The sequence below is a fragment of the Panulirus ornatus genome, chromosome 7 (assembly GCF_036320965.1).
Source record: "Panulirus ornatus isolate Po-2019 chromosome 7, ASM3632096v1, whole genome shotgun sequence".
NCBI classification, from domain to species: Eukaryota; Metazoa; Arthropoda; class Malacostraca; order Decapoda; family Palinuridae; genus Panulirus; species Panulirus ornatus.
Genome location: NC_092230.1, coordinates 36,048,875 through 36,075,788, shown reverse-complemented (window position 1 = coordinate 36,075,788; position 26,914 = coordinate 36,048,875). Strand labels below are relative to the sequence as shown.

At 41.6% G+C, this 26,914-nt stretch overlaps 1 protein-coding gene across 1 annotated transcript in view; it reads right to left on the bottom strand.

The window, feature by feature from the left end:
* Nucleotides 1-26,914, bottom strand: part of Nf1 (neurofibromin 1) — a 1,160,697-nt gene that overhangs the window by 1,120,682 nt on the left and 13,101 nt on the right. The window contains exons 2-3 of the mRNA XM_071663491.1: nucleotides 21,613-21,756; nucleotides 15,247-15,403 (exon numbers count right to left, since the gene is read on the bottom strand). Coding sequence (XP_071519592.1) covers nucleotides 15,247-15,403; nucleotides 21,613-21,756 — 301 coding nt within the window. The remainder of the gene's footprint in view (nucleotides 1-15,246; nucleotides 15,404-21,612; nucleotides 21,757-26,914) is intronic.

The window sequence follows — 26,914 nt, the reverse complement described above, 5'->3', positions numbered from 1 at the left end:
TGGAATGTATCCAGAGCACCAATTCAAGTATTAGTGTACTTAAAAGAGCACTGGTTTATTTCTGTATCCCCAACAATGACTCAGAGATATGAACTGATCTCATCCTATGTCACTAACCAGGAGGAGATCCCATCATCATGCATTCCTGTATACTAGTAATAACAATGGCATTATAGAAGAATCCACTTAGGGAGGGGGCCTCAAACTTGCAGGATTGGTGCATCCCCACCAAAAATGTCAATATCATCCAGTATATGAGCCAGGCAAAGGGACTTGTCAGCAACAATGATGGGTTAGTAAACCTGTCTCATATCCTCCAGCAATGACTTGGGGAACAAGATGTACACCAGGAGCTCTGAGTATACCTTGTGAACTTCTTGTGATATCTTTAGGGCCTTTACCTCTACAGCCCAGGTTGGGCCTACCCTGCTGCTGAAATAGGTTGTTGGTTGACCAAGCTGTTGGAAGCTGCAGCCCTCATGCCCACATAACCCCCACAACCTGGTTGGTCTGGTACACTTTGTAGGTACTTTTTTTTTTCCACATTGGAGGCTTCAGTCATGGACAAAAGTCCACAACAAGGAAGGGCCTTAACTGAAATATGGAGAGTATGATGAAAGGAAAAAAGAATTACTTATGAATTCAAAGAAAGTATAAAGCCCTGTCTTTCAATAAATGCCAGGCGACAGTTACTGAAAAGACATGAAAGGGTACCAGTTCTTAAACTTCAATGGGCAAGGAAAGAAACAGTTTTCAAATCAGTCCACCCTTGAGCTGCCAATAGCCAAACAGTAATCAAGTGAAGCAGGAGCTTGCCAAGTAATGCTTGGCCTAGCTAGAGGTGAGGGCACACAAGCTGCCAGTTCTTGGAAGCAAAAACCAGAGTAATACCTATAGAAGAGGGAAAGTGAAAGATCATTGCAGTGTTGGGCAAACAGGTCAAGTTTTGAAGTTAGAATGAAACAGTTTATAAGTCAGCCAGCTTTTGATTGAATTCAAATAGAGATGCAGAGCTTGAACCACCCTAGCTGTGAGAGCAGTATTCCATACAAGGCCAGATCAATCCTTTGTATAAATGGAACAACTGTTTGGAAGAAAAGAAATTTTGACACCTAAACAGGATTCCATTTTCTTAGAGGCAGACTTTATGATTTCTGTAATGTGGGGTTTCCAAGACAGAGTATGTTCATTGAATCAAGAGGTAGAATTACAGAAGCACTGAAGGAGAAAGGAAAGTTGTGACAAATTTCAAAAGAGGAATGGGCAGACACTGAGTTAAATATGAGCAGGTTTTCATCTACCCCACTGAGCAATCCTGTCCAAGTCTGAGTTTATTGAGAAAGTTGTGTCATGACAAGATGCACACTGAGTGAGAGAATAAGGAGCAGAACTGTAGGATGTGAAGGAATGCAGTGTTGAGTCACTAGTGTGTGAGTGTATTTGGTTATTTGTGAAAGATATAAACTTGATAAAATGGAGAAAAAGTGTAGGACTGGAAGAATCTTGAGGGACGCTACTATTGATGGAGAAAAAGGTAGAAACTAATCTATTTTAAAGGACACCACTGTTGATAGACAAAGAGATAGATCTATCAACAAACATGAGGATAGATCTTAAAGAGAAGAAGCTAGATATGAGGGAGCAAAGTGAGGAAGGAAAGCCAAAAGAAGGGAGCTGAGAGATGAGACCCTGATGCCACACTGTGTTAAAAGTTTTGGCTATATCAAGGGCAACTACATAGGATTTCCCAAAATCTTTCACGGATAATGACCAGCCATAAATATGATAATAAAAGAATACCAGGGTCAGGTTTCATCTTACGGAAGCCATACTGGTGCTAAGATACAAGACTGAGATTCAAGATGTCTGATTTATGTCAAAGCAGTACAATGATAGAAGGTTTAGAACAGTCACCGTTCTTAGGGAGGGGATGTATGAACGCAAGTTTCCAAAATGAAGAGAAAGTTGTTTTTAAAACAGAAATGGAATATATGAGCAAGCACAGGTGCTAGTTTTGAGGCATCCTCTTTCGGTACAAGGAAATGGATGCCATCAGGCCCACTGACCATGCTTGTGTCCAGACAGAGATGTGCTTATCGCAAAGTTTGAAAGAGATTACAGGAAGTGGCATAGGATTAGTAAGATGAACATCAGGAGGTGAAGGTATGTCAGAGTCAACCTAAGTAGAGTTTAAGGAGAATGGGAATCAAAGAGAGTTGCTATGTCTATAGGAGAGATAGTTATAGTGGTGTCACAATGGAAAAATGAAGGAAAGGTAGAGTGACAGAGGTTGTTAGCAATGCCCTTGGTTTAGGACCAGACAGACCTACCAGTGGGTGATGAAGACAGGTTATCGCACTTTCTTTGAATAAAGGAACATTGCCTCACATTTAACATAATTGCAGTGATTACGGGCAGGGACAACTGCTGAATGGGAGCTGGAGGAAAGATAGTTTTTCCAAGCCCAATATGCCTGATCCCTTGCCTGAATGGGAACCTGGTGCAACATGACATCCAGTTGGACAATGATGCTGGTGACTACTAACTGGAGAGTAGCATGCCAAAATTTAGCACAGTAAAGTTGCTACTACTGAAAGTGTGGTTAGCAAAAGGTGAAGGGCATGAACTTCACAAGAAGATAAGGAGGTGAGAAGCTTCTAATACCAAGGGAACATGGAGATTCCCTCACTGCTCATGGCTTGTAGACTAAACCTACCCTGGAGAGAAAATTTTACCAATGAATAAATACATACATACATACATACATACATACACTGAGTTTGGTAAAGTGTGTAAAAGAAGAAAGCTGAGAGTAAATGTGAATAACAGCAAGGTTGTTAGATACAATAGGGTTGAGGGCCAAATCAATTGGGAGGTAAGTTTGAATGGAGAAAAACTGGAGGAAGTGAAGTGTTTTAGGTATCTGGGAGTGGATTTGGCAGCGGATGGAACCATGGAAGCAGAAGTGAGTCATAGGGTGGGGGAGGGGGGCAAAGGTTCTGGGAGTGTTGAAGAATGTGTGGAAGGCGTGGACATTATCTCAGAAAGCAAACATGGGTATGTTTGAAGGAATAGTGATTACAACAATGTTATATGGTTGCGAGGCGTGGGCTATAGATAAAGTTGTGCGAGAGGAGGGTGGATGTGCTGGAAATGAGATGTTTATGAACAATTTGTGGTGTGAGGTGGTTTGATCGAGTAAGTAATGAAAGGGTAAGAGAGATGTGTGGTAATAAAAAGAGTGTGGTTGAGAGAGCAGAAGAGGGTGCATTGAAATGTTTGGTCACATGGAGAGAAAGAGTGAGGAAAGATTGACAAAGAGAATATATGTGTCAGACGTGGAGGGAACGAGGAGAAGTGGGAGACCAAATTGGAGGTGGAAGGATGGAGTGAAAAAGATTTTGAGCAATTGGGGCCTGAACATGCTGGAGGGTGAAAGGCTTGCAAGGAATAGAGTGAATTGGAACGATGTGGTATACCTGAGTCGACGAGCTGTCAATGGATTGAACCAGGGCATGTGAAGCCTCTGGGGTAAACCATGGAAAGTTTTGTGGGGCCTGGATGTGGAAAGGGAGCTGTGGTTTTGGTGCATTATACATGACAGCTAGAGACTGAGTGTGAACGAATGTGGCCCTTGTTGTCTTTTCCTCGCGTTACCTCATGCATGTGCGGGGGAGGGAGTGTCATTTCATGTGTGGCAGGGTGGCGACACGAATGAATAAGGGCAGCAAGTATGAATCATGTACATGTGTATATATGTATATGTCTGTGTATGTATATATATATGTTGAAATGTATAGGTATGTATATATGTGTGTGTCGGCATTTATGTAAATACATGTGTGTGTGAGTAGGTTGGGCCATTCTTTCATCTGTTTCCTTGCACTACTTCGCTAATGCGGGAGACACCGACAAGGAATAATATATAATATAAATATTATTATTATTATTATTTGCTTTGTCGCTGTCTCCTGCATTTGCGAGATAGCGCAAGGAAACAGACAAAAGAAATGGCCCGACCCACCCCCATACACATGTACATACATAGACATCCACACATGCAAATATACATACCTATACATCTCAATGTACACATATATATACACACACAGACATATACATATATACACATGTACATAATTCATACTGTCTGCCTTTATTCATCCCCATCGCCACCTCGCCACACATGGAATAACATCCCCCTCCCCCCTCATGTGTGCGAGGTAGCGCTAGGAAAAGACAACAAAGGCCACATTCGTTCACACTCAGTCTCTAGCTGTCATGTAATAACGCCCGAAACCACAGCTCCCTTTCAACATCCAGGCCCCACACAACTTTCCATGGTTTACCCCAGACGCTTCACATGCTCTGATTCAATCCATTGACAGCATGTCGACCCTGGTATACCACATCGATCCAATTCACTCTATTCCTTGCCCTCCTTTCACCCTCCTGCATGTTCAGGCCCCGATCACACAAAATCTTTTTCACTCCATCTTTCCACCTCCAATTTGGTCTCCCACTTCTCCTCGTTCCCTCCACCTCTGACACATATATCCTCTTGGTCAATCTTTCCTCACTCATTCTCTCCATGTGCCCAAACCATTTCAAAACACCCTCTTCCGCTCTCTCAACCACGCTCTTTTTATTTCCACACATCTCTTTTACCCTTACATTACTTACTTGATCAAACCACCTCAAACCACATATTGTCCTCAAACATCTCATTTCCAGCACATCCACCCTCCTGCGCACAACTCTATCCATAGCCCACGCCTCGCAACCATACAACATTGTTGGAGCTACTATTCCTTCAAACATACCCATTTTTGCTTTCTGAGATAATGTTCTCGACTTCCACACATTCTTCAAGGATCCCAGGATTTTCACCCCCTCCCCCACCCTATGATTCACTTCCGCTTCCATGGTTCCATCCGCTGCCAAATCCACTCCCAGATATCTAAAACACTTCACTTCCTCCAGTTTTTCTCCATTCAGACTTACCTCCCAATTGACTTGACTGAGGCCTCAACTCTACTGTACCTAATAACCTTGCTCTTATTCACATTCATTCTCAACTTTCTTCTTTCACACACTTTACCAAACTCAGTCACCAGCTTCTGCACCTTCTCACATGAATCAGCCACCAGCGCTGTATCATCAGCGAACAACAACTGACTCACTTCCCAAGCTCTCTCATCCACACCAGACTGCATACTTGCCCCTCTTTCCAAAACTCTTGCATTCACCTCCCAAACAACCCCATCCATAAACAAATTAAACAACCATGGAGACATCACACACCCCTGCCGCAAACCTACATTCACTGAGAACCGATCACTTTCCTCTCTTCCTACACGTACACATGCCTTACATCCTTGATAAAAACTTTTCACTGCTTCTAACAACTTTCCTCCCACACCATATATTCTTAGTGCCTTCCACAGAGCATCTCTATCAACTCTATCATATGCCTTCTCCAGATCCATAAATGCTACATACAAATCCATTTGCTTTTCTAAGTACTTCTCAAATACATTCTTCAAAGCAAACACCTGATCCACACATCCTCTACCACTTCTGAAACCACACTGCTCTTCCCCAATCTGATGCTCTGTACATGCCTTCACCCTCTCAATCAATACCCTCCTATATAATTTACCAGGAATACTCAGCAAACTTATACCTCTGTAATTTGAGCACTCACTCTTATCCCCTTTGCCTTTATACAATGGCACTATGCAAGCATTCCGCCAATCCTCAGGCACCTCACCATGAGTCATACATACATTAAATAACCTTACCAACCAGTCAACAATACAGTCACCCCCTTTTTTAATAAATTCCACTGCAATACCATCCAAACCCACTGCCTTGCCAGCTTTCATCTTCCGCAAAGCTTTTACTACCTCTTCTCTGTTTACCAAATCATTTTCCCTAACCCTCTCACTTTGCACACCACCTCGACCAAAACACCCTATATCTGCCACTCTATCATCAAACACATTCAACAAAATTCAAAATACTCACTCCATCTCCTTCTCACATCACCACTACTTATCACCTCCCCATCAGCGCCCTTCACTGAAGTTCCCATTTGTTCCCTTGTCTTATGCACTTTATTTACCTCCTTCCAGAACATCTTTTTATTCTCCCTAAAATTTAATGATACTCTCTCACCCCAACTCTCACTTGCCCTCTTTTTCACCTCTTGCATCTTTCTCTTGACCTCCTGCCTCTTTCTTTTATACATCTCCCACTCATTTGCATTTTTTCCCTGCAAAAATTGTCCAAATGCCTCACTCTTCTCTTTCACTAATAATCAATCTTACTTCTTCATCCCACCACTCACTACCCTTTCTAATCAACCCACCTCCCACGCTTCTCATGCCATAAACATCTTTTGCGCAAGCCATCACTGCTTCCCTAAATACATCCCATTCCTCCCCCACTCCCCTTACCTCCTTTGTTTTCACCTTTTTCCATTCTGTACTCAGTCTCTCCTGGTACTTCCTCACACAAGTCCCCTTCCCTAGCTCACTTACTCTCATCACCCTCTTCACCCCAACTTTCTCTCTTCTTTTCTGAAAACCCATATAAATTTATATCTATATAAATATATGAGCTGAAAAAGGACTGGTGATTGCGAATACCTGGTTTAAAAAGAGAGATATACATAAGTATACGTATGTAAGTAGGAGAGATGGCCAGAGAGCGTTATTGGATTATATGTTAATTGATAGGCGCGTGAAAAAGAGAGACTTTTGGATATTAATGTGCTGAGAGGTGTAACTGGAGGGATGTCTGATCATTATCTTGTGGAGGCGAAGGTGAAGATTTGCAGAGGTTTTCAAAACAGAAGAGAGAAAGTTGGGGTGAAGAGAGTGGTGAGAGTAAGTGAGCTTGGGAAGGAGACTTGTGCGAGGAAGTACCAGGAGAGACTGAGTACAGAATGGAAAAAGGTGAGAACAAAGGAGGTAAGGGGAGTGGGGGAGGAATAGGATGTATTTAGGGAAGCAGTAATGGCTTGCACAAAAGATGCTTGTGGCATGAGAACCATGGGAGGTGGGCAGATTAAAAAGGGTAGGGAGTGGTGGGATATAGAAGTAAGATTATTAGTGAAAGAGAAGAGAGAGGCATTTGGATGATTTTTGCAAGGAAATAATGCAAATGACTGGGAGATGTATAAAAGAAAGAGGCAGGAGGTCAAGAGAAAGGTGCAAGAGGTTAAAAAAAGGGCAAATGAGAGTTAGGGTGAGAGAGTATCATTGGGAGAATAAAAAGATGTTTTGGAGGGAGGTAAATAAAGTGCGTAAGACAAGGGAACAAATGGGAACTTATGTGAAGGGGGCAAGTGGGGAGGTGTAAACAAGTAGTGGTGATGTGAGAAGGAGATGGAGTGAGTATTTTGAAGGTATGTTGAATGTGTTTGATGATATGAGTAGCAGATATAGGGTGTTTTGGTTGAGATGGTGTGCAAAGTGAGAGGGTTAAGGAAAATGATTTGGTAAGCAGAGAAGAGGTAGTAAAAGCTTTGCAGAAGATGAAAGCTGGCAAGGCAGTGGGTTTGGATGGTATTGCAGTGGAATTTATTAAAAAAGGGGGTGACTGTATTGTTGACTGGTTGGTAAGGTTATTCAATGTATGTATGACTCATGGTGAGGTGCCTGAGGATTGGCGGAATGCTTGCATAGTGCCATTGTACAAAGGCAAAGGGGATAAGAGTGAGTGCTCAAATTACAGAGGTATAAGTTTGTTGAGTATTCCTGGGAAATTATATGGGAGGGTATTGACTGAGACGGTGAAGGCATGTACAGACCATCAGATTGGGGAAGAGCAGTGTGGTGTTAGAAGTGGTAGAGGATGTGTGGATCAGGTGTTTGCTTTGGAAAATGCATGTGAGAAATACTTAGAAAAGCATATGGATTTGTATGTAGCAGTTATGGATCCAGAGCAGGAATATGATACAGATGATAGAGATGCTCTCTGGAAGGTATTTAGAATATATGGTGTGGGGGGGACAAGTTGTTAGAAGCAGTGAAAAGTTTTTATCGAGGATGTAAGGCATGCATGCGTGTAGGAAGAGAGGAAAGTGATTGGTTCTCAGTGAATGTTGGTTTGTAGCAGGGGTGTGTGATGTCTCCATGGTTGTTTAATTTGTTTATGGATAGGGTTGTTAGGGAGGTGAATGCAAGATTTTGGAAACAGGGGCAAGTATGCAGTCTGTTGTGGATGAGAGAGCTTGGGAAGTGAGTCAGTTGTTGTTCACTGATGTTACAGCGCTGGTGGCTGATTCATGTGAGAAAGTGCCGAAGCTGGTGACTGAGTTTGGTAAAGTGTGTAAAAGAAGAAAGCTGAGAGTAAATGTGAATAACAGCAAGGTTGTTAGATACAATAGGGTTGAGGGCCAAATCAATTGGGAGGTAAGTTTGAATGGAGAAAAACTGGAGGAAGTGAAGTGTTTTAGGTATCTGGGAGTGGATTTGGCAGCGGATGGAACCATGGAAGCAGAAGTGAGTCATAGGGTGGGGGAGGGGGGCAAAGGTTCTGGGAGTGTTGAAGAATGTGTGGAAGGCGTGGACATTATCTCAGAAAGCAAACATGGGTATGTTTGAAGGAATAGTGATTACAACAATGTTATATGGTTGCGAGGCGTGGGCTATAGATAAAGTTGTGCGAGAGGAGGGTGGATGTGCTGGAAATGAGATGTTTATGAACAATTTGTGGTGTGAGGTGGTTTGATCGAGTAAGTAATGAAAGGGTAAGAGAGATGTGTGGTAATAAAAAGAGTGTGGTTGAGAGAGCAGAAGAGGGTGCATTGAAATGTTTGGTCACATGGAGAGAAAGAGTGAGGAAAGATTGACAAAGAGAATATATGTGTCAGACGTGGAGGGAACGAGGAGAAGTGGGAGACCAAATTGGAGGTGGAAGGATGGAGTGAAAAAGATTTTGAGCAATTGGGGCCTGAACATGCTGGAGGGTGAAAGGCTTGCAAGGAATAGAGTGAATTGGAACGATGTGGTATACCTGAGTCGACGAGCTGTCAATGGATTGAACCAGGGCATGTGAAGCCTCTGGGGTAAACCATGGAAAGTTTTGTGGGGCCTGGATGTGGAAAGGGAGCTGTGGTTTTGGTGCATTATACATGACAGCTAGAGACTGAGTGTGAACGAATGTGGCCCTTGTTGTCTTTTCCTCGCGTTACCTCATGCATGTGCGGGGGAGGGAGTGTCATTTCATGTGTGGCAGGGTGGCGACACGAATGAATAAGGGCAGCAAGTATGAATCATGTACATGTGTATATATGTATATGTCTGTGTATGTATATATATATGTTGAAATGTATAGGTATGTATATATGTGTGTGTCGGCATTTATGTAAATACATGTGTGTGTGAGTAGGTTGGGCCATTCTTTCATCTGTTTCCTTGCACTACTTCGCTAATGCGGGAGACACCGACAAGGAATAATATATAATATAAATATTATTATTATTATTATTTGCTTTGTCGCTGTCTCCTGCATTTGCGAGATAGCGCAAGGAAACAGACAAAAGAAATGGCCCGACCCACCCCCATACACATGTACATACATAGACATCCACACATGCAAATATACATACCTATACATCTCAATGTACACATATATATACACACACAGACATATACATATATACACATGTACATAATTCATACTGTCTGCCTTTATTCATCCCCATCGCCACCTCGCCACACATGGAATAACATCCCCCTCCCCCCTCATGTGTGCGAGGTAGCGCTAGGAAAAGACAACAAAGGCCACATTCGTTCACACTCAGTCTCTAGCTGTCATGTAATAACGCCCGAAACCACAGCTCCCTTTCAACATCCAGGCCCCACACAACTTTCCATGGTTTACCCCAGACGCTTCACATGCTCTGATTCAATCCATTGACAGCATGTCGACCCTGGTATACCACATCGATCCAATTCACTCTATTCCTTGCCCTCCTTTCACCCTCCTGCATGTTCAGGCCCCGATCACACAAAATCTTTTTCACTCCATCTTTCCACCTCCAATTTGGTCTCCCACTTCTCCTCGTTCCCTCCACCTCTGACACATATATCCTCTTGGTCAATCTTTCCTCACTCATTCTCTCCATGTGCCCAAACCATTTCAAAACACCCTCTTCCGCTCTCTCAACCACGCTCTTTTTATTTCCACACATCTCTTTTACCCTTACATTACTTACTTGATCAAACCACCTCAAACCACATATTGTCCTCAAACATCTCATTTCCAGCACATCCACCCTCCTGCGCACAACTCTATCCATAGCCCACGCCTCGCAACCATACAACATTGTTGGAGCTACTATTCCTTCAAACATACCCATTTTTGCTTTCTGAGATAATGTTCTCGACTTCCACACATTCTTCAAGGATCCCAGGATTTTCACCCCCTCCCCCACCCTATGATTCACTTCCGCTTCCATGGTTCCATCCGCTGCCAAATCCACTCCCAGATATCTAAAACACTTCACTTCCTCCAGTTTTTCTCCATTCAGACTTACCTCCCAATTGACTTGACTGAGGCCTCAACTCTACTGTACCTAATAACCTTGCTCTTATTCACATTCATTCTCAACTTTCTTCTTTCACACACTTTACCAAACTCAGTCACCAGCTTCTGCACCTTCTCACATGAATCAGCCACCAGCGCTGTATCATCAGCGAACAACAACTGACTCACTTCCCAAGCTCTCTCATCCACACCAGACTGCATACTTGCCCCTCTTTCCAAAACTCTTGCATTCACCTCCCAAACAACCCCATCCATAAACAAATTAAACAACCATGGAGACATCACACACCCCTGCCGCAAACCTACATTCACTGAGAACCGATCACTTTCCTCTCTTCCTACACGTACACATGCCTTACATCCTTGATAAAAACTTTTCACTGCTTCTAACAACTTTCCTCCCACACCATATATTCTTAGTGCCTTCCACAGAGCATCTCTATCAACTCTATCATATGCCTTCTCCAGATCCATAAATGCTACATACAAATCCATTTGCTTTTCTAAGTACTTCTCAAATACATTCTTCAAAGCAAACACCTGATCCACACATCCTCTACCACTTCTGAAACCACACTGCTCTTCCCCAATCTGATGCTCTGTACATGCCTTCACCCTCTCAATCAATACCCTCCTATATAATTTACCAGGAATACTCAGCAAACTTATACCTCTGTAATTTGAGCACTCACTCTTATCCCCTTTGCCTTTATACAATGGCACTATGCAAGCATTCCGCCAATCCTCAGGCACCTCACCATGAGTCATACATACATTAAATAACCTTACCAACCAGTCAACAATACAGTCACCCCCTTTTTTAATAAATTCCACTGCAATACCATCCAAACCCACTGCCTTGCCAGCTTTCATCTTCCGCAAAGCTTTTACTACCTCTTCTCTGTTTACCAAATCATTTTCCCTAACCCTCTCACTTTGCACACCACCTCGACCAAAACACCCTATATCTGCCACTCTATCATCAAACACATTCAACAAAAATTCAAAATACTCACTCCATCTCCTTCTCACATCACCACTACTTATCACCTCCCCATCAGCCCCCTTCACTGAAGTTCCCATTTGTTCCCTTGTCTTATGCACTTTATTTACCTCCTTCCAGAACATCTTTTTATTCTCCCTAAAATTTAATGATACTCTCTCACCCCAACTCTCACTTGCCCTCTTTTTCACCTCTTGCATCTTTCTCTTGACCTCCTACCTCTTTCTTTTATACATCTCCCACTCATTTGCATTTTTTCCCTGCAAAAATTGTCCAAATGCCTCACTCTTCTCTTTCACTAATAATCAATCTTACTTCTTCATCCCACCACTCACTACCCTTTCTAATCAACCCACCTCCCACGCTTCTCATGCCATAAACATCTTTTGCGCAAGCCATCACTGCTTCCCTAAATACATCCCATTCCTCCCCCACTCCCCTTACCTCCTTTGTTTTCACCTTTTTCCATTCTGTACTCAGTCTCTCCTGGTACTTCCTCACACAAGTCCCCTTCCCTAGCTCACTTACTCTCATCACCCTCTTCACCCCAACTTTCTCTCTTCTTTTCTGAAAACCCATATAAATTTATATCTATATAAATATATGAGCTGAAAAAGGACTGGTGATTGCGAATACCTGGTTTAAAAAGAGAGATATACATAAGTATACGTATGTAAGTAGGAGAGATGGCCAGAGAGCGTTATTGGATTATATGTTAATTGATAGGCGCGTGAAAAAGAGAGACTTTTGGATATTAATGTGCTGAGAGGTGTAACTGGAGGGATGTCTGATCATTATCTTGTGGAGGCGAAGGTGAAGATTTGCAGAGGTTTTCAAAACAGAAGAGAGAAAGTTGGGGTGAAGAGAGTGGTGAGAGTAAGTGAGCTTGGGAAGGAGACTTGTGCGAGGAAGTACCAGGAGAGACTGAGTACAGAATGGAAAAAGGTGAGAACAAAGGAGGTAAGGGGAGTGGGGGAGGAATAGGATGTATTTAGGGAAGCAGTAATGGCTTGCACAAAAGATGCTTGTGGCATGAGAACCATGGGAGGTGGGCAGATTAAAAAGGGTAGGGAGTGGTGGGATATAGAAGTAAGATTATTAGTGAAAGAGAAGAGAGAGGCATTTGGACGATTTTTGCAAGGAAATAATGCAAATGACTGGGAGATGTATAAAAGAAAGAGGCAGGAGGTCAAGAGAAAGGTGCAAGAGGTTAAAAAAAGGGCAAATGAGAGTTAGGGTGAGAGAGTATCATTGGGAGAATAAAAAGATGTTTTGGAGGGAGGTAAATAAAGTGCGTAAGACAAGGGAACAAATGGGAACTTATGTGAAGGGGGCAAGTGGGGAGGTGTAAACAAGTAGTGGTGATGTGAGAAGGAGATGGAGTGAGTATTTTGAAGGTATGTTGAATGTGTTTGATGATATGAGTAGCAGATATAGGGTGTTTTGGTTGAGATGGTGTGCAAAGTGAGAGGGTTAAGGAAAATGATTTGGTAAGCAGAGAAGAGGTAGTAAAAGCTTTGCAGAAGATGAAAGCTGGCAAGGCAGTGGGTTTGGATGGTATTGCAGTGGAATTTATTAAAAAAGGGGGTGACTGTATTGTTGACTGGTTGGTAAGGTTATTCAATGTATGTATGACTCATGGTGAGGTGCCTGAGGATTGGCGGAATGCTTGCATAGTGCCATTGTACAAAGGCAAAGGGGATAAGAGTGAGTGCTCAAATTACAGAGGTATAAGTTTGTTGAGTATTCCTGGGAAATTATATGGGAGGGTATTGACTGAGACGGTGAAGGCATGTACAGACCATCAGATTGGGGAAGAGCAGTGTGGTGTTAGAAGTGGTAGAGGATGTGTGGATCAGGTGTTTGCTTTGGAAAATGCATGTGAGAAATACTTAGAAAAGCATATGGATTTGTATGTAGCAGTTATGGATCCAGAGCAGGAATATGATACAGATGATAGAGATGCTCTCTGGAAGGTATTTAGAATATATGGTGTGGGGGGGACAAGTTGTTAGAAGCAGTGAAAAGTTTTTATCGAGGATGTAAGGCATGCATGCGTGTAGGAAGAGAGGAAAGTGATTGGTTCTCAGTGAATGTTGGTTTGTAGCAGGGGTGTGTGATGTCTCCATGGTTGTTTAATTTGTTTATGGATAGGGTTGTTAGGGAGGTGAATGCAAGATTTTGGAAACAGGGGCAAGTATGCAGTCTGTTGTGGATGAGAGAGCTTGGGAAGTGAGTCAGTTGTTGTTCACTGATGTTACAGCGCTGGTGGCTGATTCGTGTGAGAAAGTGCCGAAGCTGGTGACTGAGTTTGGTAAAGTGTGAGAAAGAAGAAAGCTGAGAGTAAATGTGAATAAGAGCAAGGTAATATATTAGGTACAGTAGGGTTGAGGGACAAGTCAATTGGGAGGTAAGTTTGAATGGAGAAAAACTGGAGGAAGTGAAGTGTTTTAGATAACTGGGAGTGGATTTGGCAACAGATGGAACCATGGAAGCGGAAGTGAATCATAGGGTGGGGGAGGGGGCGAAAGTTCTGGGAGCGTTGAAGAATGTGTGGAAGTCGAGAACGTTATTTCAGAAAGCAAAAATTGGTATGATTGAAGGAACAGTGGTTCCAACAATGTTATATGGTTGCGAGGCATGGGATACAAATAGAGTTGTGCGGAGGGTGGATGTGCTGGAAAAGAGATGTTTAAGGACAATATGTGGTGTGAGGTGGTTTGATCGAGTAAGTAATGAAAGGGTAAGAGAGATGTGTGGTGATAAAAAGAGTGTGGTTGAGAAAGCAGAAGAGGGTGTTTTGAAATGGTTTGGTCACATGGAGAGAATGAGTAAGGAAAGATTGACAAAGAGGATATATGTGTCTGAGGTGGAGGGAATGAGAAGTGGGAGACCAAATTGGAGGTGGAAAGATGGAGTGAAAAGGATTTTGAGTGGTCAGGGCCTGAACATGCAGGAGGGTGAAAGGCGGGCAAGGAATAGAGTGAATTGGAACGATGTGGTATATCGGGGTCGAAGTGCTGTCAATGGATTGAACCAGGGCATGTGAAGCGTCTGGGGTAAACCATGGAAAGTTTTGTGGGGCCTGGATGTGGAAAGGGAGCTGTGGTTTCAGTGCATTATACATGACAGCTAGAGACTGAGTGTGAACGAATGTGGCCTTTGTTGTCTTTTCCTAGCGCTACCTTGCACACATGTGGGGGGAGGGGGTTGTTATTTCATGTGTGGTGGGGTGGTGATGGGAATGAATAGAGGCAGACAGTATGAATTATGTACATGTGTATATATGTGTATGTCTGTGTGTGTATATATATGTATACGTTGAGATGTATAGGTATGTATATTTGCGTGTGTGGATGTGTATGTATATACATGTGTATGAGGGTGGGTTGGGTCACTCTTTCGTCTGTTTCCTTGCGCTACCTTGCTAACGCGGGAGACAGCAACAAAGCAAAAAAAAATACACAAACAATAATCAGGAAAATAACCAGCAAAAATGACAGAGACCATGGTGTTGAGAACAAATTATCATGCACTGCTTATCTTTATATTTCAGAAAGAATATGAAATTTTAATAAAAGATGGGTGGATGCTTTTATGCCAACTGTATTACTAGGGAAAAATAAAAGAGCTCATCACCATATGCTCAAAAAATTAGCTCACACATTAGCCATACTTACTAATGAACTGGCAGGTTTCCTTCAGCAGGAGCTTGACATTCATTGCCTCATCTCGTGTAGTATCTTTAGGTTGGGAGGACAGGCATTTCTCAAGGGTGTCCAAGACAATCAAGAATGATTCATAGTGGTTTTTCTCAAAGTCTGGACCATGAGGCCGCTGAAAGAAAATAAACAGAGAAACTCTAAAGTAGCTGTTCTATCAAGTGATACACAGGTCAGCTTTGAACCAATGTAAAATGTCTTAAAAGGTACACTCAACACTTGCCACTCATAATAGTTAAATTCATAATAAAAATGCCACATAAATGCTTACTGCTGCTAATAATGTAACTATGTTGTGTTTTAAGGTAGTTATTAATGTATGCTCTGCTTAAAAACAATGCTGTAACCAATGTCTAAGCTGCAGCCACCATATAGAATTAATCATAACATCAAATTTCTTAATCTCCAGTCTTCTTCATCGGTGTAAACTTATTCTTAGATCCCAAAAGTCATTGGACAGTGACCCATCCTTCAAAGATGACAAGAGGGTATGGATAAGGTAGGGGATAAGAAGGGATTCTGACTGAAAAACACCACACTTTCCAGAAGCTCCAAGCAAATTTTGCTAGTTAATCACCCATATTCTTTTATTCTAAGGAAGGGCAATAACCTCTCCTCATCATCCACTGATAGGACTTTCTGGTCCTTCGCTAAGGACACTGTTTTAACAACTACAGTGGCTCTACCTTTCCTTCACTTTTCCATTCTTATATACCAGTCTCTCCCATAAACAAAGAAATTCCCTTTGGTTCCTGTTTTCCCTCTAACCCTTCTTTGGATGACTCTAACATTTCTTCACCCCCTGATGCTCTTCCTACTAACCCATTTCCACTTCCCATAATTCTTTTTCAAACTGTCAAAAAAGCACTTCTCTTTCTGGACACAAGCAAGGTTTATAACTGATTGCATCCATCTCCATGTACTGAAAGAGTGTGCCTCTGAACTTGAACCTGTGCTTGCTCATCTGTTCTGTTTCTGTATAAAAGGCCACACCTTTTCCTTCTTCATATAAGCATGTGTTGGCACATCCCATCCTTAAGGAGGATGACTGTTCTAACCCCTCTAACTATCATCCTGTTGCTTTGACAACTTTTATTTCCAAAGTCTTCAAATCCCTCCTCACTCCCATATCCTCTGGCATCTTGAATCTCACAATCTTCTCTCTGATCACCAGTATGGCTTCTGTATAGTGAGATCTACTGGTAATATTTTTTTTCTTATCATACTAGTGTCTGGTCATCATCCCTGAGAGATTTTGGGGAATCCTAAGCAGTTGCCCTTGGCATATCAAATGCTTCTGATATGGTGTGGCATCATGGTCTCATATCTAAGCTCCCCTCTTTTGGCTTCCCTCCTTCACTTTGCTTGCTCATATCTAGCTTCCTCTCTGACTGATCTATCTCAAGGGTTGTTGATGGATCAGCTTCTCTGCCTTTCTCCATTAACAATGGTGTCCTCAAGACTGTCCAGTCTCCTACACTTTTTCTCCTTCTTATTAATGATTTCCTTTCTTCCACAGATAACCAAATACACTCAAAACACTATTAACTTAACACTGCATTCCTCCACATCCTTCAATTCTGCTCCATCTTCTCTCGCTTGATCTGCATCTCGTCAAAACACAACTTCCTCACTGGGGTACATGAAATCTGATAAATTCAATACCTGCAAGACCCAGCATCTATCCATCTCTCTATCAAAAATTCTCCAGAGCTATCCACTCTCCTTTTATGGTTCTGTAATTCCACCTCTTGACTCAATGAAAATATTTCTAACATCTACCTCATCTTAGGAATGCTACATTACAGAAATAGATAAAAATACCTCCAAGAAATTGATAGTCCTGTTTCAAGTAAAAACTTCTCCAAACAGTTGCTCCATTTTTACAATGGACTGATCGGTCCTTGTATGCAGTGCTGCTCTCATATCTGGGGTAGTTCTAGCTCTGCATCCTTACTTGAAAAAGTCGAGTTAAAAGCAGTCTGACTTATGAACTCTCCCAGACTAACTTCAACACTTTACCTGCTTGCCCTATGCTATAATGTTCATTCAGTATCCCTCGTCTATAGGTATCATTTTCATTTTTACTCCTTTGAGCTGACTGCTTGTGTGGCCCCACTACTAGCTAGACTATGCATTACTCAGCAAGCTAATGTATCACATGATTCCTGTATGGCCTCTAGAAACTAGAGGGTGGGCCATTCGGATAAGTTTCTTTACCAACAACTCAATGCGATGGAAATATCTAGCCTCTCCTGTCTTTCCCAACAGGCATGACCAGGCACATTTTGAAAGACAAGTTTTTCATTTCCTTCAAAATTTGTAAATACCTTCCCTTGTCTCATCTTTTACCCTCTTAATAACCTTCATATTTCAGTTAAGCCTTCATGTGGACTTCTGTCCATTACTGGAGCCTAAAATATTTATTCATTTTATTTTCATACTTAACTGCGGTTTCCCCCCATCAGTGAGGTAGCGCAAGGAAACAGACAAAGAATGGCCTAACCATTCACACATACATATATGAATATTATTTCATTTACAAGGTAAGTGTTTTGGGAGCAGCTGAGTGAGTGTGTAAGCAGTTTTGATGCACGAGACCGGGTTATAGTGATGGGTGATTTAAATGCAAAGGTGAGTAATGTGGCAGTTGAGAGAATAATTGGTGTACATGGGGTGTTCAGTGTTGTAAATGGAAATAGTGAAGAGCTTGTAGATTTATGTGCTGAAAAAGGACTGGTGATTGGGAATACCTGGTATAAAAAGAGAGATATACATAAGTATATGTATGTAAGTAGAAGAGATGGCCAGAGATTGTTATTGGAATACGTGTTAATTGATAGGCGCACGAAAGAGAGACTTTTGGATGTTAAAGTGCAACTGGAGGGATGTCTGATCATTATCTTGTGGAGGCAGAAGTGAAGATTTGTAGAGGCTTTTAGAAAAGACGAGAGAATGTTGGGGTGAAAAGAGTGGTGAGAGTAAGTGAGCTTGGGAACGAGACCTGTGTGAGGAGGTAAAAGGAGACACTGAGTACAGAATGGAAAAAGGTGAGAACAAAGAACGTAAGGGGAGTGGGGGAGGATGGGATGTATTTAGGGAAGCAGTGATGGATTGCGCAAAAGATGCTTGTGGCATGAGAAGAGTAGGAGGTGGGCAGATTAGAAAGGGTAGTGTGTGGTGGGATGAAGAAGTAAGATTATCAGTAAAAGAGAAGAGAGAGGCATTTGGATGATTTTTGCATGGAAATAATGCACATGACTAAGAGATGTACAAAAGAAAGAGGCAGGAGGTCAAGAGAAAGGTGCAAGAGGTGAAAAAGAGGGCAAATGAGAGTTGGGGTGAGAGAGTATCATTAAATTTTAGGGAAAATAAAAAGATTTTTTGGAAGGAGGTAAATAAAGTGCATAAGACAAGGGAACAAATGGGAACTTCAATGAAGGGGGCTAATGGGGAGGTGATAACAAGTAGTGGTGATGTGAGGAGATGGAGTGAGTATTTTGAAGGTTTGTTGAATGTGTTTGATGATAAGAGTGGCAGACATAGAGTGTTTTGGTTGAAGTGGTGTGCAAAGTGAGAGGGTTAGGGAAAATGATTTGGCAAACAGAGAAGAGGTAGTAAAAGCTTTGCGGAAGATGAAAGCTGGCAAGGCAGCGGGTTTGGATGGTATTGCAGTGGAATTTGTTAAAAAAGGGGATGACTGCATTGTTGACTGGCTGGTAAGGTTATTAAATGTATGTATGACTCATGGTGAGGTGCCTGAGGATTGGTGAAATGCTTGCATAGTGCCATTGTACAAATGCAAAGGGGATAAAAGTGAGTGTTCAAATTACAGAGGTATAAGTTTGTTGAGTATTCCTGGGAAATTATATGGGAGGGTATTGATTGAGAGGGTGAAGGCATGTACAGAGCATCAGATTGGGGAAGAGCAGTGTGGTTTTAGAAGTGGTAGAGGATGTGTGGATCAGGTGTTTGCTTTGAAGAATGTATTTGAGAAATACTTAGAAAAGCAAATGGATCTAGATGTATGTAGCATTTATGGATCTTGAGAAGGCATATGATAAGAGTTGATAGAGATGCTCTGTGGACGGTATTAAGAATATATGGTGTGGGAGGCAAGTTGTTAGAAGCAATGAAAAGTTTTTATTGAGAATGTAAGGCATGTGTACGTGTAGGAAGGGAGGAAAGTGATTAGTTCTCAGTGAATGTAGGTTTGCGGCAGGGGTGTTTGATGTCTCCATGGTTGTTTAATTTGTTTATGGATGGGGATGTTAGGGAGGTGAATGCAAGAGTTTTGGAGAGAGGGGCAAGTATGCAGTCTGTTGTGGATGAGAGAGCTTGGGAAGTGAGTCAATTGTTGTTCGCTGATGATACAGTGCTGGTGGCTGATTCGTGTGAGAAACTGCAGAAGCTGGTGACATAAGGGGAGTGGGGGAGGAATGGGATGTATTTAGGGAAGCAGTGATGGCTTGCACAAAAGATGCTTGTGGCATGAGAAGCATGGAAGGTGGGCAGATTAGAAAGGGTTGTGAGTGGTGGGATGAAGAAGTAAGATTATTAGTGAGAGAGAAGAGAGAGGCATTTGGACGATTTTTGCAGGGAAATAGTGCAAATGACTAGGATGTATAAAAGAAAGCTGCAGTAGGTCAAGAGAAAGGTGCAAGAGGTGAAAAAGAGGGCAAATTAGAGTTGGGGTGAGAGAGTATCATTAAATTTTAGGGAGAATAAAAAGATGTTTTGGAAGGAGGTAAATAAAGTGCATAAGACAAGGGAACAAATGGGAATTTCAGTGAAGAGGACTAATGGTGAGGTGATAATAAGTGGTGGTGATGTGAGAAGGAGATGGAGTGAGTATTTTGAATTTTTGTTGAATGTGTTTGATGATAGAGTGGCAGATATAGGGTGTTTTGGTCGAGAACATTATCGCGGAAATCAAAAATGGGTATGTTTGAAGGTATAGTGGTTCCAACAATGTTATATGGTTGCGAGGAGTGGGCTATGGATAGAGTTGTGCGGAGGAGGGTGGATGTGCTGGAAATGAGATGTTTGAGGACAATATGTGGTGTGAGGTGGTTTGATCAAGTAAGTAAGAACAGGGTAACAGAGATGTGTGGTATAACATGAAATAACAGCCCCCTCCCCCCTCAGTGTGCGCGAGGTAGCACTAGGAAAAGACAACAAAGGCCACAACCCCATTCATAAACAAATCAAACAACCATGGAGACATAATGCACCCCTCCCACAAACCAACATTCACTGAGAACTAATCACTTTCCTCTCTTCCTACACGTACACATGCCTTACATCCTCGATAAAAACTTTTCACTGCTTCTAACAACTTGCCTCCCACACCAAATATTCTTAATACCTTCCACAGAGCATCTCCATCAACTCTATCATAAGTCTTCTCCATAAATGCTACATACAAATCCATTTGCTTTTCAAGTATTTCTCACATACATTCTTCACAGCAAACACCTGATCCACACATCCTCTACCACTTCTGAAACCACACTGCTCTTCCCCAATCTGATGCTCTGTACATGCTTTCACCCTCTCAATCAATACCCTCCCATATAATTTCCCAGGAATACTGAACAAACCTATACCTCTGTAATATAAGCACTCACTTTTATCCCCTTTGCCTTTGTACAATGGCACTATGCAAGCATTCCGCCAATCCTCAGGCACCACACCATGAGTCATACATACATTAAATAACATTACCAACCAGTCAACTATACAGTCACCCCCTTTTTAAATAAATTCCACTGCAATACCATCCAAACCCGCTATTTTGCCGGCTTTCATCTTCCGCAAAGCTTTTACTACCTCTTCCCTGTTTACCAAATCATTTTCCCTAACCCTCTCACTTTGCACACCACCTCAACCAAAACACCCTATATCTGCCACTCTATCATCCAACACATTCAACAAATGTGTGGAAGTGGGCTTTCTTCAATTGTTTCTGGCACTGAGAAATGGTGATCAAGTATGAAAAATAAATTATTATCACTGTCATTATTATCACCATTATTATTGTCATTATCATTACTATCATCATCATTATAACTAATCATAACAATACCAGAGATTATGATAACAATAATACTTTATAAGTCATGAGGACAATATAAGCAAAAAAGAGGTGGATACAGGCATACACAGTAGTACAAAATATGGTTAGGCCTACCCTAACAAACTCCGCTATCCCTTATCATCCAGCAACATCAAAATCCCAGTCACATTCACCATCACTTCAACCATCTTGTCTCCCTACTAATCCCTCACCATCATCCCAAACCTATTTCCCTTACCACATACCATCTCATTAACTTTCTGTAGGATCTTGTAAAGGCCCGAAATGACTAAGGAGAACTTGTATCTGCTGATCTGGATGAGGCACTCCTTGTTCTGCTCTACGTTAAATCTTGAATGTTGTGTTTGGGGGCCTGTCCGATATGGCAACTGAAATGTAAATATGAGTTATATTACATGTGTCGTAATATTAAATGACACATTCCTAACCAATTTTTCTTTCAAATTCTTCTTAAGCATCTTTCCAAATTAATGTAATACACTGTAATATCTTTTCTAAATTAATGTAATACACTCTCTTAACTTAATTCTTATAAACGTTAAGAGGATCAAGAGCACGAAACCTTAAAAAACATTCATATATGTATTCAACAAACATACAAAGTGCATGATGAACCAAATTTTCCACAAAATACAGAAGACTTCATACCTATTTACCTTACTTACAAATATAAATATTTACAATACGGTAGAGCTTGCATTATGATTCTCCCTTTCATCCTCAGGTGAAAACACAGGGAAACTCACAATTACGAAGTTCACCTTTTAGACATGAAGTGTAAATCAGGGTGACCTAGTTTTGGTGGAATGCTGAAATGCTTCTCAAAATACATCTATACAAGATTTCACATGATCATACAACAAATAGTGGCCGACAAATAAACTAATATCTAAAACTTAAGTGATGCTTATGTGGACACAAATATGGATGATGAGGGTAGAAGAAAAGTGTTTCTACTTTCTAAAGGTGACCTAAAATCCCTTCATGCCATACAATCAGAAATCAATTCTCTACAGTCATCATATGAAATATCCTTGGCAGGCAAGAGCTTATTTATCACATCTATCCCTCTCCTTGTCTTCAATCATTACTTATTTACCTGTCTAACATCTGTTCACTCACACATCTTCATCTTTAGAATAAGATAAAAAAAAAAAAACAACACTTTCAAACTGGTTAAAGCAAATCTTAATTTCTCACACCAAAGTTAATTCACTGACAGTAACATCTCAATTCAAACTCCTCACAAACAAAATGCACCTAATGCACATGTCTAAGTTATTCTCATAACATCTTCAAATGAAATACCTCTTGATTTGAATAAAGCACTTATTACAGCTGTTTATCTCTTTCAACAATACAACCAATTATCTTCATCAATCTGTAATAGTATACAGATACCATTTACAAAGAATTTCATCTATGAATCTTTAAAACAATTTCTTTACACATCAATCTCAACAATCATTCTCTCTATATTCTCCAATCCAATTTAGTTACATCTCAACTGATATTTCAGCTATTTGAACCAAGGAAAACTGATGTTTCATATCCATTCAAAACAACTCCACAATGTATGATTCCTACACATTCAACTCTTAAAAGTGTCCTATTCATCTGAACCTTTGAAGCATCTTCACTTCTTCTTCCTTGCCTGATTCTACTCTCAACTTTATCTTTTCCAGGAACATTGATCATCACCCTCAAACAACTAGACTAAACAACTAAACTTCTAACTCTTCTCCATTCAAACTGATGAGACACTGCCAACTATCCATCACTTTTAAAACCAAAAGTCTTGTTCCTACTCACTTGTTCTAACACACTTCTCTAAACACATTAGTGGCCTACCTACTCACCCATTCTAACACACTCCTCTAACACATCATTAATGGCCCATCATTATGTCCAACTCACCTCCATTAAGCAACTGTGGTAACTTCCATTCTCATACTCCCATGGTCTAGCTGTGCACCACAATCAGCATATTTCACTCTCAATCCTTATGCATTCCAACACAAATTTCAAACCTTACACTAACACAAATACACATTCTCACACAAGTACTTACATTGTTCAAGCTTTTAGCAGCACTAATAAGTCTTCCATAGAGACCAAAATGAATTACAACTTAATCCGTTTCTGTTACCTTCACTCCATATTGCAGCCCAAAGCTGTGCTATTTCCAGTAGCAGAAAATGTAGGGTCCTTTGGAAAGAGATGTTCTTTGACAAGACTGTACTCCAAATGATAAAACCTCGCCAAAGGTTCTTGTTTTCACTCAGTGTCACCCCATGCACATGGAGTCCAGTAACACCTTCAAAACCAATAAAGACAGCATACACTTATCTTCTATGGTCCTCTACAGTGTAGCAGTTGGCATTCCTGACCATGACGCATTCAATTGCTACCCATGGTGATGCACATAGGTTTCAATACTGGTTGTGGCAGTTAGGCCACAGTCAACCCAGTTGTTCATCCACCCTTTGAGACTGGTCACTAAAATGGGTACCTGGCTCAGGATAGGGTGTGTGTGTGTGTGTGTGTGTCTATTACATTGTTATATCATACTTAATCACTCTTTTCCACATCAGCGAGGTGGTGTCACGAAACTGAAGAAGAAATGGCCCATCCACTCATACACACACACACACACATGCACACACACACACGTATATATATATATATATATTATCTATTTATTTATTTTGCTTTGTCGCTGTCTCCCGCGTTTGCGAGGTAGCGCAAGGAAACAGACGAAAGAAATGGCCCAACCCACCCCCATGCACAATGTATACACACACACGTCCACACACACAAATATACATACCTATACATCTCAATGTACACATATATATACATACACAGACATACATATATACCCATGCACACAATTCACACTGTCTGCCCCCATTCACTCCCATCGCCACCTCGCCACACATGGAATACCTTCCCCCTCCCTCCTCATGTGTGCGAGGTAGCACTAGGAAAAGACAACAAAGGCCCCATTCATTCACACTCAGTCTCTAGCTGCCACGCAATAATGCCCGAAACCACATCTCCCTTTCAACATCCAGGCCCCACACAACTTTCCATGGTTTACCCCAGACGCTTCACATGCCCTGATTCAATCCACTGACAGCACGTCAACCCCGGTATACTACATCGATCCAATTTACTCTATTCCTTGCCCTCCTTTCACCCTCCTGCATGTTCAGGCCCCGATCACACAAAATCTTTTTCACTCCATCTTTCCACCTCCAATTTGGTCTCCCACTTCTCCTCGTTCCCTCCACCTCCGACACATATATCCTCTTGCTCAATCTTTCCTCACTCATTCTCTCCATGTGCCCAAACCATTTCAAAACACCCTCTTCTGCTCTCTCAACCACACTCTTTTTATTTCCACACATCTCTCTTACCCTTACATTACTTACTCGATCAAACCACCTCACACCACACATTGTCCTCAAACATCTCATTTCCAGCACATCCACCCTCCTGCGCACAACTCTATCCATAGCCCATGCCTCGCAACCATACAACATTGTTGGAACTACTATTCCTTCAAACATACCCATTTTTGCTTTCCGAGATAATGTTCTCGACTTCCACACATTCTTCAAGGCTCCCAGAATTTTCGCCCCCTCCCCCACCCTATTATTCATTTCCGCTTCCATGGTTCCATCCACTGCCAGATCCACTCCCAGATATCTAAAACACTTTACTTCCTCCAGTTTTTCTCCATTCAAACTTACCTCCCAATTGACTTGACCCTCAACCCTACTGTACCTAATAACCTTGCTCTCATTCACATTTACTCTTAACTTTCTTCTTTCACACACTTTACCAAACTCAGTCACCAGCTTCTGCACTTTCTCACATGAATCAGCCACCAGCGCTGTACCATCAGTGAACAACAACTGACTCACTTCCCAAGCTCTCTCATCCACAACAGACTTCATACTTGCCCCTCTTTCCAAAACTCTTGCATTCACCTCCCTAACAGCCCCAACCATAAACAAATTAAACAACCATGGAGACATCAAACACCCCTGCCGCAAACTTACATTCACTGAGAACCAATCACTTTCCTCTCTTCCTACACGTACACATGCCTTACATCCTCGATAAAGACTTTTCACTGCTTCTAACAACTTGCCTCCCACTCCATATATTCTTAATACCTTCCACAGAGCATCTCTATCAACTCTATCATATGCCTTCTCCAGATCCATAAATGCTACATACAAATCCATTTGCTTTTCTAAGTATTTCTCACATACATTCTTCAAAGCAAACACCTGATCCACACATCCTCTACCACTTCTGAAACCACACTGCTTTTCCCCAATCTGATGCTCTGTACATGCCTTCACCCTCTCAATCAATACCCTCCCATATGATTTACCAGGAATACTCAACAAATTTATACCTCTGTAATTTGAGCACTCACACTTATCCCCTTTGCCTTTGTACAATGGCACTATGCACGCATTCCGCCAATCCTCAGGCACCTCACCATGAGTCATACATACATTAAATAACCTTACCAACCAGTCAACAATACAGTCACCCCCTTTTTTAATAAATTCCACTGCAATACCATCCAAACCTGCTGCCTTGCCGGCTTTCATCTTCCGCAAAGCTTTTACTACCTCTTATCTGTTTACCAAATCATTTTCCCTAACCCTCTCACTTTGCACACCACCTCGACCAAAACACCCTATATCTGCCACTCTATCATCAAACACATTCAACAAACCTTCAAAATACTCACTCCATCTCCTTCTCACATCACCACTACTTGTTATCACCTCCCCATTTGCGCCCTTCAATGAAGTTCCCATTTGCTCCCTTGTCTTACGCACTTTATTTACCTCCTTCCAGAACATCTTTTTATTCTCCCTAAAATTTAATGATACTCTCTCACCCCAACTCTCATTTGCCCTCTTTTTCACCTCTTGCACCTATCTCTTGACCTCCTGTCTCTTTCTTTTATACATCTCCCACTCAATTGCATTTTTTCCCTGCAAAAATCGTCCAAATGCCTCTCTCTTCTCTTTCACTAATAATCTTACTTCTTCATCCCACCACTCACTACCCTTTCTAATCAACCCATCTCCCACTCTTCTCATGCCACAAGCATCTTTTGTGCAATCCATCACTGATTCCCTAAATACATCCCATTCCTCCCCCACTCCCCTTACTTCCATTTTTCTCACCTTTTTCCATTCTGTACTCAGTCTCTCCTGGTACTTCCTCACACAAGTCTCCTTCCCAAGCTCACTTACTCTCACCACCCTCTTCACCCCAACATTCACTCTTCTTTTCTGAAAACCCATACAAATCTTCACCTTAGCCTCCACAAGATAATGATCAGACATCCCTCCAGTTGCACCTCTCAGCACATTAACATCCAAAAGTCTCTCTTTCGCACGCCTGTCAATTAACACGTAACCCAATAACGCTCTCTGGCCATCTCTCCTACTTACATACGTATACTTATGTATATCTCACTTTTTA